The sequence below is a fragment of the Pseudochaenichthys georgianus genome, chromosome 8 (genome assembly GCF_902827115.2).
Source record: "Pseudochaenichthys georgianus chromosome 8, fPseGeo1.2, whole genome shotgun sequence".
In the NCBI taxonomy this organism is placed as follows: domain Eukaryota; kingdom Metazoa; phylum Chordata; class Actinopteri; order Perciformes; family Channichthyidae; genus Pseudochaenichthys; species Pseudochaenichthys georgianus.
This window is the reverse complement of record NC_047510.2, coordinates 9,112,876-9,128,344: the sequence shown is the minus strand read 5'-3', so window position 1 is coordinate 9,128,344 and position 15,469 is coordinate 9,112,876. Positions and strand designations below refer to the sequence as shown.

Below are 15,469 nucleotides of genomic sequence, written 5' to 3'. Positions count from 1 at the left end.
AGGGAAACCCTTCAGTTTGGTTGAAGCATCTGTGCACTTTGATTCTTATTGATCCTTTCTTTCTCACTTGGATTTGGTAGCCCACAGACAAATGCGACACGGTAAGTAATACACATACACTTGGTGTTTATGTGTATTCTTTCTTCACCTTTTCTTACACGTATCATATAGAGATCAAAACTCTTTACCTGCACACTGGGGGTCATTTTCTATTCTCTTTTCTCGTTCTTTTTTAAGCGCTTGTTTATAGTTTGCTGTCACGCTGCATTACAGTCCATGACTTTTAGTCCAGTCTGAGAGATTTCTTCTTCACACATTATTTTCACTCTTTCACTCCACCTAACTGGCTCTTCAAAAACCCTCACACATGCCGGCACACTCTTTTTCCAACTCAGTGAATGTCTCTCCTCTACGCCATATGTTACTCGGTGTTGTGTGTCCTTGTCCTCCTTGCTGCAGTAGACACCCAGTCCTATTTTTAAATCCAGCAACAGCGTCCCTGCCCGTATCCCAGCCCCCCCACCCACCCACTGCGCCACCTGACCCACGACTGAGCGTCCCAAATACTGAAGCCTCAGGAGCGCTGTGCAGTGCAGGGAGCCTTCATGGTGCCACATCATATCACTGATAGCTAAACAGAAATGTTTACGGCATTTCACACCAGCCGTCACTTGAGCCGCCTGGACGTAGTTCACACATTCACAGTTTGCTCAGAATGTGTAAAGGCAAAGAAGAACAGATTGGTACATGGTATTGATGTTACAAGTCAACACGTAGCATATCACGCCCTTGAAATGCTTGAGGGGAAAGTCACCAGACTACTTTTCCAAAATCCAAAAGTGTATTTGATGTACACAATATAGTGCACCTGGATGAAAATAGTCACATGGCAGTTTTTGTGCTATTTACACCCCCAACCGTCCATATTCAAGGTGGCATCTCACTTTGTAAATGTTTGATGGGATACAGGATAAAAGGCAGGATGTATGACACAAATGACTCTCTCGAAAGCAACGTTGTTTTCTCACAATTAGTATAATATAAATAAAATGGTCCAATATGAAAACGTGTCTAGCTAAGCCAAGTTGAATGCTACTCATAGGTAAGTAAAAACGGGTACATACACCCGAGCGTAAATAACTACAGTGCTGAAAAAAACAAAAAAAAAGTACTTTTATTGATCCACTAAAACTACCTATATATTCAAAACAGAACTGAATGTGGGCCTGGGTGTACATAGCTTTTCTGACTATAGACGCCTGGGTGCATGTTTTAGGCATTATTATATACACACAGGTGTAAATAGCCACATTCGCTATGACAACCCGTATAGCATCTGCCTTTTTCTAAAACACTGTCTATTTCTAATACTTAACGGTTGGGGTCTAGACTCCATTATTAGTTTATCTTCCAAGCATATTAACCGTTCAGTGGTGCATTGTGTAGAGAAAGAGAACAGAGATCTGCCATGCAGGAATGGTACCCAATCTCTATAAGTGGATCTATTTATATGCAGATGACACATACTTATACATGTACACACAGAAGAGGAAAATGTACAAGCGCAATAGAAAAATTGACTTTAACCGATGTTATAACACGAAAACAAGTATCTAAATTAGCTATAGCACATTATGTACAAAGTTACTTTAGTAAAAATGATTATTCATTAGCCAATGCAGATGGAATTAAGTGGCTCCCTGCCTGCGGCTGTAGGTTAAATGACCAAACATCGCACTTGGGTAAAGCTAAATCAGTCCGTCGTACATCTCAAAATGCAAGCAGAACTTTTCAACTTGTTGTTCCCTACACGCTAAAGACCTCCAGCACAAGTCTTTCTCCCCACACACTTCTCTTTATCTGCCTCCCTTTCTCTCCTCCAGTAAAGACTCCCAGTTGATTCCCTTCTTTCTGACTGAGTTTACTCTGACTGCACCACACCGCTTCCTTCCCTGTCCCCTGTAGAGAGACCACAGCGGATGAACAACATCCTGACCTCGGCCACCGAGCCCTACGACCTGTCCCTGTCCAGATCCTTCCAGAACCTCAGCCATCTGCCGCCCTCCTACGAGCTGGCCCTCAAGTCTGACTTAAGTAAATACTCCTCCTCTCTCCACAGATTAAGTAGGTGGTCCTTCATTTATCCTTCCTCGTCGTGTGTTTGCCTGATGCACTGAAAAGAGACAGGAATGAAGTCAACCTCATGCCCTGCGCATTAAAGGGCTCACTGTGATGAAACATTTGAATGTGCACTACAGAGACTTGCCTCGTGATAAGTATCTCCAGATGTTTGGTGGCTCATCATGCAGATAAACCTCTCACTGTTTCACCTTTGTATGGAAAAAAACCCACTTAAAATGCATGACAATGCTCGATAGCCTCCATACTCATTCCCATCCACTTGCATCTAATTGGCGTGTCATTTGGCTCCATCTGCAGCCTACAGTATGTCATGTTGCCAATGTCTCTTAATGATATATTAAAAGCTTCTTTTTTTCAGCTGAATGGCTTCTATACACTAACAAGATGGCGCTTCAATGTTGCACTGTGACATTTTCAGCTGGATGATGACCAGTTCATTCCCAGTGCTCTCACATTGGTTGCATGTTTCCGGTTTTGATCTAGATGTTCTATAACTGATCTGTATTGTATTAAACAAGGGAATAACATGTTCACTTTTACAAAGCTTACCTCGCCAACAGTGTTTTTGAAACGTGACAGCCAGACATTTGTAAAATGCACAAAGCAAGTACAAACTCAAATTGAACTGGCCTCAAAACCCTTCACTTAATGCTGAAAGCTCTAATCTTTAATCCTACCATCAACACGTTGCACAGTAAGATAGCTTGGCTGCTGATTCTTCATGAACATGTTTTGAATGTAGCTTTGCCTCATACGAAGACAGATTCCAATTTAGTTGTATCTTGTGAAAGATTCCATACCTAGGGGGCTCGGTATTTAAAAACAGTTTTCAGAACAGACTGAATATAATAAGATAAGATACAATATTCTCTATTATCCCCCAGGCGATTTCTGCTTGCTCACTACTGTAACCAACTGAATACAATATGTAGCCAACAGGACATTACAGTGGTACACCAAAGACATGATAAAAATGATTAAAATGAGGAGAGAAATCATACAAGCCATACCACAGTACATAATGTAACTTCTTGCAAGATACACATGCATTATGAGAACCTTCTTCCAATGGTTAAATTGTTTTTCTAGAGCAGTGTTGTAGTTGTTGGATGAAAGGAAAGATGAAAGCTTATTTTGTGCATTTCCTGGCTCTGTAAATTCTACCTGAAGGTAATAGTTTGCATTTGCAATGCAGAACGTGTGACAGGTCCTTCACAATTATGTGTGCATATCTTGACAACAGTTACTTCATAGATAGCATGAAGGGGACGGGTGTGTACTTTCTTTTAGTGTTGTTCAAAAGCATTAAGGATCCTTTTACACCAAACCTGTTTGGTGCAGTTCAGACGGACTCCGGGGCATTAAGCTGTTTGGTTGTGTTTGTTTGGGCTAATTTAAAAGCTGTCAAACTAACTTTGGGACAGAACAAACACCCAAGACTAATATCGCCATGAAACATTTGAGAACTGAAAGCAAAAACAGTCCAACAACAGGATTTTACGATATTGCAATTTTAGAATGACCTTAAACGTATTTTGAACTGTGAAGAGAGCCTTCTGTATGTGCTTGATGCATATGTATGCATGATGCAATAATTGCATCATGGCAAGTTACCATTGGTACTATAAAATTAAATATTGTAATACATGTATAGAAAGGATTTATTCAGTCATGTTAAAAAGCCTTCTTCTGATACAGATTGAATTGGTGATATGATAACTGAAGTATGTTAAAGGGATTGGATATCAGGAGCAGATGCAGTGGGCCTGATGTTCTTCTATAAACAGATCTATTTTCTTAAAGCTGAATATTTCAATAAAACCAAGGTTTATTAAAGCAGAATTCTGCATGCGCATCTCTCTTCTGTTTCAACCTGATGCAGAACGCTAGAGGATCTTGAGTTTGAACAGAAGATTCAAAGTGCAAGGAACAAACATATGTTATGGATTCTAAATCATTTTGTGAACTACTTCCCCTCTATATCCTCCACTTGAGACTATCATACGTCAGTTCTTGAGATTTTGGAGATCAGCTAAGAATGCTATATTTGAGTGTTAAAATAATCGGGTGGACCAATGACTCATCTTGTCTAAAAATAAAAACTTGTTTGAGTACTTGATGTTTAGCAATACACTGTTTTAAAATACACTAAAGTAAACAGCTATTGAATATGAGCTGCTAAATTAGCCATGACGCTGCCTGGTGTTCAGTTCATTCAGTGCATCCATTATGTATTTCCAAAAGCACAATCATTGGCAACATACGGTTTTCTCTAGAGAGCATTCTATTGTAAATAACCACATTTAACTAATTTGTTGACAGTAGATATTTTTTATTTTATTTTAAAAACACATCCTCATCATTTTGCCTCAAGAAGCTTCTCTGTGTCTAAAGGGATTTGTCAGTTAAAAACACACTGGAGCATTACTCTTGATGTACTTTTACCCCTAGCCTTATTTCCAGGAACACATTCATTGAAGAGCACATTTTCCAAGCACTTGTGAGCTGTAACAAACACACAATATGCACCATTCACGGTTCTTGAATTATAATAGACGTCACAGACTTGGAAAGCCATTTGAATGCGCCATTGGTCCTGTGATAGAACAACATGCGTTGGTGCAATCTCCTTTCAGCACATTTAAAATGTGTCTCTTATACATTTTACTCCTCTCTCCCTTATCAACTCTGGGCTTTGCTCTTATCTCGCTGAAGCTTGGACACACAGAAAATCACAGACATGAATCACCACAAAAAGGCTTGAGACAGGAGCCCTGAAGAATGTGTCAAAAGAGCGAGCAAAGTCGTCCCTTAAACAAAGCCCTTCCACTTGGAAAAATTAATTACGGGTTCTATCGCGGGTGAGGCTTTTTGGAAACAAGCCTAAAAGTAATATAATTAGTTGCTTTTTTAATTAAACCATCTGGAGGGATAATGATTATGACTAAATTAAATTAGCATGGTTTATTTGATATTCTAAATGATGTGTGTGAGCGCAGTGTGTGTTCTTCTTCATGTCAATGAGGCAGGCTGCTGCTCTGAGGTAACCTGCTTGTTTGGCTCTGTTGTTCACCTTAATCACCCCAAAATGGATTAAAACACCTCAAAGAACAAACAAGCTACCTTTAATCTTCACCAAAGAAAAAAAGGAATGAAATTGCTTCCCTTCCCCCCTTTTAATTTCACATGCTCCTTCTCCAAACCTCTCTAAAGATCACTTTATAATTGATGTTCCACCAGTTTCACGAGTGTTAGCGCATTATATGATTACAGTTTTCTGTGATCAATAGCTGACACATAAATATACTGCTTATATTGAATCTAATCTCGCAGAGTGGGAGCTGGGGTTCAATTAACCGTTGTTAGCTATTTACTGTGTTTGCAGCTCCGCGCCACGTTTGGGACCCTTAGCCTCTCGCAATCATTTTAATTGTAAAGTGCTACATTTTATTGGCACTGCAGAAATTAGATGGAGCAGTTTGCATCGCCCCTCTTATATCATTCTAGTCATTTAAAGTGTAAATGGTGCAACATGTGTGCGCTCATAAAAAGCAAGTCTTAAATCAAGTGTTAGGAGAGGAATTCCATTTGTGGCATTTTGAAGTTCCCCAGAAACCTTCTACTGAAATTAATATTATATTTCATTCTCAAACACTGGCCAAAGTGTGTATCCACCTTAACAACAGTGAGCGGCCTAATTACTTTTGATGCAATACATATAGGTTATTATATTTGAGTGAGAAGCCTCCCTGATTAGATTTTCTGTTGATTCTTATTACTGAAAAATACTTCCCCCAATGTTAACATGTTGTTAAAGCAAATTCAGAATGTTTTTTATTTGCATACGTTTTGTCAATCACTGTAATGTTACCATCGATAGATATGACAATTGTTTTGGTCAGACTTTTTACATTAAAGCATTTGAGAGACTGAATGAGAAAGCCCCTCCCACATTCCTGATAAGCGTTTATTTAAAAAGAAATGGAAAGGACATCAAAAAATCATGTTCCTATCAATATGGTGTGCCCAAAAGTGTGCAGACTGCCTAGGGTTAGGGTTAGGGTATGTTTTCTTCTTGGGGTGGATGAGCACATCATTTACCATGTTGCAAATGTTTCAAATGCAATGCTTGGAAAGTCAGAGTTGTATTGGCAGTAACCTTTTGGTGGCCAACTAAATATCAGAATATTGAAGCACATGGACAAGTTGGTCCTTATTGGTTGGTTGTCACGGCTCTGTCTGTTATTGAAGACCCGCCCTTTATTTGAGAATCAGAATTTATGTTAGATGTCTTTTCTTTTGATAGCAGGGCATAATATACTCCTGCCACATTAACATTTGAGTTTATAATCACTACAAATCTGTGACGCTGGCTGCAGTTTGACCTATCAACGGAGCTATGGGGCATAACTTCTCAATTGTCTTTATATTTGTAGCCTCTGGTTGAGTTTGGTTGACATTTTCTGCCATAATGTCACATCTAAACCAAGTCTTTAGGGAAAAAATGCTGGAGCACATTGCCATGGGCCAAAGTTGGCCCTCCTTCATTAAGAATGCACAGAGCAGTGGACATGAAACCCCTGATAGCGGGACAAAAGGTGACCTTCTGTATCCAGGCGTGACATCTATTCCAGAGAGCCGAGCATCCACATCCACAATTCCCATCATCCCTCTTTTCCACGAGCCAGTGAAGCGTGACACGGTCCTAAAACGGCCATTCAACCTCAGGGTTCTGCAATAATTAACTGCTGAAGAGGTAACGACCCCTCAGCACCAATAGTTCATCAGAGAGCTTCTGTGGTAGCGTCCCAATGTGTGCCAGCAATGACACAAACAGGTAGATACACAGCTGAGAGCTAATTGCCTCCCATGTTTAATAGAGCCGAGCATGACTGTAACGCAACACCCAGTGGACACACCAACCTGCTTTCTGGTAGAGGCCTGTTCAGGCACAACCAGCTCATGAACTGTTGAGTATTGTTGCGTTGAGTATAAATGATGAGTCCTCTTCACACAAGAGTCGACTGTTGTTCTGTTTTTTATGAAAAAAAAGGCCATGTTTGAAAGGACTCTCCAATTACTGTGTTGGTTACCATTATCACCTCATCCGCTCAACAGCAGCCAGATTGTGCGGGACAGATATAATGGATACTAATGTGTCGACACTTGTGGTCCTCGAGGCCGTTTCAAACGTGATTTGTGAGCACTGCTTATATGCAGATTTCATTGTGAAAGCATTACTTTTCTCAAATGATTGTCGCTTGCCAATTGCATATACATCTGCAAGTCCTAGAGGGCTTTTGCATGCTCCTGCATGGTTTGCAATAATTTGTTGTCTTGATGAATGAAATCTGTAAAAAAGAAAAGGTTATTTGTTATTTATGGTCTTGCTGCCGCTGCCCTGGGAAAAAAAACTTCCCTATATGTGTACTATAGCAAATATCCTGTAAATATAGGTTTTTTTTAATAAACCAACGTTGAAAATGTGCTAACCACGAACTACAGTAGAATACACCTTCGGCAAGACATTTGTTTGAGCTAAACATTGTAAAAAGATTAATCCTGGAACCCATTGGCTATGCTTCTGACATCAATAACCTTTTGGGGGCACGGGGCTATATTTCAAGGGGGTTCCCATGTAGCCAGTGAATGTTCAAGCCAAAACTTCCTTTTCTGTTTGCTGTTCATTGTTTAAAGTCCAATTAGCAACTTGAGACAATGAATGGAGCTGGATTTGCTATTCAATGTCTATGACCAGCTGTTTTGAAGAAGCCAATTTAAAATAAAATGAAAAGCGAATAAAAGGCCGTATGATCGTCAGACGATATCCCCATGGGTTCTGATATTTAGTTTTGGAAAATGGGTTCCAATGTTCTCTCTGTTCTTCTCCATACAACCAATGCCTGTTCAGAAGTGATTGATCAATACTACTCGGACTAGAAACTAATACCAACATTCAAAATAGTATGCCATTGCCCACAGTTTTCTGCATTCATATCCAGACATCTGTTTAAAAAGATGATCAAATATGTAATTTTAGAAGTATTGGTATTGTGTAAAGCTGCCGTCACATTATCTGCGGTAAAACTGCAGAGCCCGAAACAGTGGTGGTACTGCCAGCTCGACCTTTCAAAGCATAACCAAGAGTAAAATCTATGTGAAGCCGCACGGGGAGACAAGGGAGTCAACCATAGAAGAAGAACTAATCAGCCGTTCTCTGTACCCTACTATGTGGTAAGCATAGAGCTAATCGCTTATCATGTGAAGGCAGCTTAAGGTTGTATTTGTTCCAAGCAAGGCCAGGAGTCTTGATGCTGTTGTCTCTCTCTGATAATCTCCATATTCTTTCTCCTCAGGTGATAAGGATGTAGATGAGTACTACACGAGGAAGCATCATCATCCTGACTTTGGCGGCCGGGGACCAACCCACATGGTGAAGCTAAACTCAGAACCCCAGCAGCACCAACAGCACCAACAGCACCAACAGCATCAACAGCACCAACAGCACCAACAGCGCCAGCGTCCCCGCCGAGTCCAGAGGGCCATGTCCCAGGATCACGTCCTGTCCCCTCCCAGGACGCCACGTCGTGGGGACTATGGCTTATCGTCCTACGGCGTCATGGCAGCTGCATCATACAGCAGCAGCCGGCACCTCTCAGAGGAGCAGCTGCTGTCAGCAGACCGCCTCCAATCCCAGGATCCTTTGCTGTCCCCCGCTATGAGGCGCGACAAGTTCCGGGAGAAGGCGATGGCGCGGGCGATGTCTCACGCCGACATGCTGATGCCCGTCACGCCCACCATGGACCGCCACAAGATGACCAAGATGCACTCTCAACCCACTGCCTCCACCGACTCCTACAACACGCTGACGGTCAACCACCAAGCGCCGACATCTAAAAGGCAGGCGTTTGCCTCCCGACGAACACACACCGTGGACCAACTACAGTACATACCCGGCCACCACCACACATACCGCACTGCCAGCAAGAACGAAGTAACTGTTTAACCACAGAGTGGAAGGATTCCTGAGACACAGACGTCAACAGAAATCTTCAAAATCAGCAAATCTCTTGTGCAGAGGTCTTCTTATTATAACAACCTCCTACATTAAAAAAAACTCTTCCAGCTTTTTAGCACAAGCTTCCTGTGTCATCAAGAATCAACCCCAGCAAAGACATCTCTCTCTTAGAGCATCATAAGGGCTTTGCGTGTTGACACAAAGAGGGATCCTTCATGTCAGACGTTTGACGGCCTGACGAAAATATTTTTTAAACTGGACATGGGACTGTATAGGAATTGTATCAACTTTATAAATATATAAATATACTATATTTACTATTTGTATTTTCAGTCCTTGTTATAGCTTTAGAGATTCTCATTGACTGATGTAAGCACTTCAAGTGGTGCAAGATCTTGAACTCGTCCTCTTTCCAAGAAGTGGATTTATGGGTTAAAAAGCACAATTACTGAATTCCCTTTTGTTTGATTTAATTGACTCTTCTTCTTTGGTAAACGGCCAGGACATATCACCTTAATGGTTAAAACAGAGGCTATTTCTGTTGCATACAATAGATGATTGTAAATAGGCTATATTAGCAGCATTAGAGCAAGAAAAGCTGGCCCTTTGACTATATTGTTTGGTTTGGTTTTCTCCCACCTGGAATATTTCTTAGATTCCCAATTAATACTTTTAGTTTTAGATAAGGCAAAGATCCCAAATGAATATTATTTCCACAGATGTCTGCAAAATATGTGGATGTAATATGTATATGGGAAGTATTTTTTTCTTTCTACTGTGCTTGTAGCATAGAATGATTGCGTATGACATAACCTTTTACCACCGTCGGCTGGCAGCTTAAGTCTGCAGGTGGAAATGAAGCTTGATGGTTGTTTGACCTGATTAATTTGTGTTCACACATCTTTTGTCATCCACGAAGATGACGCTCCACCGCCCTTTCTGCTCGGCTTGTGATTGGCCAGCTGCTTTCATCTCTACATATCAGGTACTCGTTGTGTCGGAGCGCATGAGTCGAGCCGTAGTTTTGCATCGATGTGTTGACTGAAACAATCAGTGCTAATGAGGACATCATAATCAAGCATTACTTAAAACTGTGACCTGTTTGTCCAGATGTTTTCATTAAAGCAATGCCTTATTGTATGGAATCCCATGTGCTCTTAATTGAACAATCATGCTTTTGTCAAATGTCACGTGTTTGTGCAATATTATTGATTATAGTTTACCAGCAGAACCAGCAGTAAAATTCCGTTCAGTGATAGATGATACAGTATACCTCACAAAACATTCAAATAAAAGAGTCCCAAACTTTAAAAGGAAAACTATATATACTAGAGGGTATTTCTATTTAAAATCTGTCAAAGTATCTCTATAGTAACTATGTTAGCTTTATTGGAGGACTGTTGGTTCATACAGTGCTTCTTTTTCCCACTGTTTAGTCAGATGAATTAGAAATAAGAGGTCTTCATGGGTTCACTTAGGTCCTCGTGTTCAAGACTAACTGGAACCACAGTTGGACTGGGTCTCTAATGTGATCTTAACCATACTTGTCATTAATTATATTGATTTCAGTTGGTTCTGGCCAAGGTGGTCTTTTGGATTTTTATCTATGCGCAGAAGGTTTGTGCACGGTAAACGTTGTGGTGATATTGTGTTTGTAAACTACCTGATTCATTTGATTGGCTCTTTTGTACAAAAGAAGGGAACTGACCCTTCATTTAGTAAAAGTTTTTTTACAGTCATTTTCTAAATTATCTGCCCGCCCTAGATATGCAGCGTATATCTTGTTTTCTAACAACGTGGATGATTTTAAATTAGAGTCAGTTACAGTAGGGCCTGGTATTTCTCATGCAGATTCCTTGTGTTTGAGGGCATCAAGGTCCAGAGGGAGTAAGACTTTGCATTGGTCCTGGAATTATACTCCATAAAATCGGGTCGGGGTAGGGTTTCGGCTATGAGCGGATCCAAATGGATTCTCTAACATCTCTTATTCAACAATGGTGCATAATCACTGAATAAATAAATAACTATAAATGAAGGAAACATACAAAGATCATCACAGTTATTCCCCCCTGCAACGATGCCTTTCGGGTGCGACTGTTTTGGCTTTTAGAAGGCCTACTTCTCTAGGTTCTTAATTACGATTTACGTCCCAAAACCAAATGATAAAAATGCAAGTGCCATGTGAAGACATTGAAGACCCAACATTTTTTTTTTTTTATAAACTTGATCTATTTTTGGAGGGTTTTCCTTATGTCCATTTCAAATAATGTCATTTTGGACTCATGAAGATCTCTACTGTAAAGTCCAATAGCCTTTACATTATGCATATTTATTTTCAAATATTTTGATTGGTCCAAAACAGTCTGCTGTAGGAAAAGCTATATATTTCCTGCTCTGTTCATTCCTAGAATTGCAAGAATTATGACATTTGTGAGTATGTCATAGGGATAACATTAATTAAAACTTGACCTTATTGTGAAATAAAACATCAGTATCATTGCTGTTTCTATGATCAGATATTTGAGTTGTACTTTCCTGTATATAAAGACTTGAATACAATGTTATCTGTGATTGGAATTGTATTTTTCAAATGGCAGAAAATCAACATCTCATTACACATAAATCCATTATTTTGTTTAAATATGCTCATGTCTTGTTTCACATGTTTTTTAAATGGCTGTCTTTACGATGTTGTTTTTTTAACATTGAGCTTGTAGGGATGTAGAAAGTTGGCCAAATTAATTCCAAAAATGAATTTCCTTAACTTATTTAAATGTAATATGCTACTTTTCAATGTATGCCAATATGATGTCAATTAGAGATTGTCTTTTTTTCAAAAGGTTTGTCTTTGTACATATTAAATGATTTTATTATTTCCTTTTTTCTGAGACTGCTTGCAGGTTATGAAGTATATTTGATAGATATGGGTGTGGGGGGAGAACAATTAATTGTTCTGTAGACAGCTTCAGACAGATATCTGTACACTTCCACCTCGCTCAACTAACCTTCACAAACTTCTGTTCACTTATTTAATAATGATGTCATCCCAAGAGCCTTTTTATCTATGTGCAATATTTCTTAATCATGCAGCATAACTCTATAGCCACTTTTACAATGTTGTGAGGTTCATTTGCTGCCATAAAGGCTATGTGTCTTTTTCATTTAGGGCTGTTGTCTTTTCATAGTCAAAGAGGAGTTTTTTTTATTATACAGCTCAATGTGGTATGAATGAAAAAATATTTCTGTGTTATTGCACAAATAACTGGAGACTAATTTAAAGGCTTCAAAACAACAACATATGACTGTTCTCATGCATTCTTTTGTTTGTTTACAAACTATTAAAGCAAATAATGTGTTGTATACAGCAAGGTAATCGCTTTTTATTCATGAAATATAGTAATGATATCACAAATGACAAACTTGGGTGCTAAAACATCAGTTAAATCAACTAGCTTGCCAAGTTACTATTAGCCTGGCTATGCTATGCTAATCGTTCTACTTCCACATAGGAAAGCTGAGTTTGGATTAAACCAATTCAAGAGTTGTGAAAAATAACTGGAACAAGGACAAATATTACAGTGGTAACAGTAGAATGACATATTTCTCATAGTGACCCAGGAGAGATCCTGGTTATTTTTTGCAAAACACGTTGACTACAGACCTAGATTCATGAGGTAAGACCTCATTTTCTGAGCTGGCATGTAGCTACTCATTATCTTTGTTCCATTTTTTAATGATGTACTAAAATGGCAATGTGATACAGTGGGAACATTTAGAAATGTCCAAGACATCCATCCTGCTGGGACATATTAGCATTACCACTAGCTAGCTAGCTTTGCACTTACTTTCATCTCAGATTGAATAACACTTTAGCGATAGAAATAATGCAGATACAACAAATGAGATGACCCAGTTTGAGTTGTGAATTCTGACAGGTGTAGAGTTTGCTATTTGGTGTTGGAATAAAATAAAGATCTGGATACCTACAGTATGGTGACCGACCCGTGCATACGTGCTACGACGATCCAAAACATTTCCATCAGAAGAAACGTGCTCCACTTTAAAAAATGATGCAAATATAAAAACACAAATGTGCCAAAACACATCTTCACCAACTTGACGACACATGCATCAACTTCATGAAACATGTGCAGGGTTTACTTAAAGCTTTGCATAAAATAAACGCTGCAGGAAACTCAAATCACAACAGAAATTCCACTGGTTGCCGGTCAAGTTCCGCATAAACTATAAAGTCCTCCTCCTGACCTGCAAGTCCCTCCATGCCCTTGCCCCCCAGTACCTATCGGACATCCTTCACCCACATGCCCCACCCCAGAACCTGCGGTCTTCAGACTCTGGCCTGCTCACCACCCCCCGCACCAAACTGAGAACTTTCGGGGACAGAGCCTTCAGTGTGGCAGCCCCCACCCTCTGGAACGCTCTCCCTGCGGAGATTCGCAACATCCCCACACTTGACGCCTTCAAAAGGGCCCTCAAGTCCCATCTTTTCATCAAGGCTTTCGGCCCCTAAATCTATCTGTTGTTTTGTCTGTCTGACCTTTGTTTTGTTTTGTGTGTGCTCGCCCTATTCCTGTAAAGCGACCTTGGGTCCCTTGAAAGGCGCTATAGAAATATCAGTTATTATTATTATTATTAGATATTGGGACACTAAAAAGTGATACACAGCTGGGACCGGAGCGCTTGTTAACGTTCGGGGATTATATCACTGTCGCAGAGTTAGCTTGTTTCATACTTGTAAGTGTTTTGTCAGTATGTTTGAAACACCTAAGTTAACTACGTTAGCTATCTTACAGTAGATTTGGAGAAATATCAGAAGATTATGCGCTCAACTAAAATAAGCTAGCAATGGTAACGCGTTCGGAGCTGGCGGCCACGATAGCTGCTAATCAACTTTCATCAACAAGAAAATAAATGCCACAAATATGATATTAGGGAGTGAAGCAGTGTGGTTACATTTATCACTGTCAAAAGAACAATATTAAAGTGCAATGTAGATGAAATGGTTTCCTTTGCCGTCATAAATCTTTACCTCTCCATCATGATCATAAAGACGTCTACATACGTAATATTTAGTGTGAATGCTGTGCCACATCATTCCACTATAGTTCTTCGAATCTTTATTCTTCCCCTTCTTATTTCAGCTAATACTTTGGCTCTCCATAACTTCAGCATACTTTCAGCTACAGAAACCATTCAAATATTAAAACATTCAGCCTTTTCAGCAATCGATGGGAAACGTTCTCAAAATATTTCATACTTTTTCAAATATTCAGCTTTTTAAACTCTTTTTTTAACATGGAACTCAATGGGAGGAACCTTCAAATCCTCTTTTACCTAGACCTTGCGCCAAATGCTTCTCCTTCCACATACTTTCAGCTAGAGACTTAATTCCAACTTTAAAATGATCGCAAGACCTTCAGCTATAAAAGGTATTCTTCAGATTTTTGATATCTTTGGAGCTTGGTAAAGAGCCTTTCTTCAGATTGTAACATTAGTGTGGCAGCTTGTTAAGGCTAGATTGCTTTGATCTCAAAACAGAGTGGAGGAGTGCTTGAAATTCCCCCAAACCCTACACTCCTCAGACATCAGTTTTCATGAAAAACGTAGGAAAACCTCTCCTAGGTTGGAACATTTAAAAAGATTAAGAAATTATTTGAAACAAAATGCCTCTTGAGGGCATGAAGAGACAACAACTTGTCAAACATGCCACCTACTCCCATGTAAACAATTTCTGGATCTTTCTTCAGAACAGAGAGAAGTACACTTTAGACAAACTGCTCCCATCTTCACATTTACCACACAAAACCCAAAAAAAAACATATATCAGTTCATTGGGGTTCCCTGAACCTGCTCACAAATCAGGTCTGTCAGAAACTGACAGACCTGATTTTAAAAGACTGTCTCAGCCTAATATTTTCTGTCTGATGGAGACTTCATACTGACTTCAACATGTTCCACATATGTTATACATTATTGGTGATGTATGGTTTTAGTTGAAAAGTTTGCAGTCAAAATATTCTTCTGCTTTCCCAAGCCTTTTTTACTTTCTTTTCTCTTCTTAATACACATTCATTCACTACTTACATCTGATATGTAACTCCTTCAGCCTATTTTCAGCTGCAGAAACCATTCAACTATTACATTATTCAGCTAGTTCAGGACATCAAGGCTATACATGTTGTTGTTTATACCTTTTTTAAACCTTTTCTTTTAAATATTAAACTTCTTCACTATTTGTCCTACTCTTCCAGTTTAACATTTCAAGTTTTCAACAAAGTCATTGCAATG

General features: G+C 39.5%; 1 protein-coding gene across 4 annotated transcripts in view; it reads left to right on the top strand.

Annotated features, from left to right (window-relative positions):
• The window catches only part of LOC117450585 (protein shisa-6), a 79,870-nt gene extending 67,404 nt beyond the window's left edge, over positions 1-12,466 (top strand). Inside the window, exons 6-8 of one of the 4 annotated variants that reach the window (XM_071203968.1) lie at positions 81-101; positions 1,966-2,094; positions 8,499-12,466. In XM_071203968.1, the coding sequence (XP_071060069.1) occupies positions 81-101; positions 1,966-2,094; positions 8,499-9,148 (800 nt within the window). In that variant the 3' untranslated portion in view covers positions 9,149-12,466. Of the gene's footprint in view, positions 1-80; positions 102-1,965; positions 2,125-8,498 lie in introns of all 4 variants that reach the window. The other 3 variants (XM_071203966.1, XM_071203967.1, XM_071203969.1) reach the window with 3 other exon arrangements.
• The last annotated feature ends 3,003 nt before the right edge of the window (positions 12,467-15,469 follow it).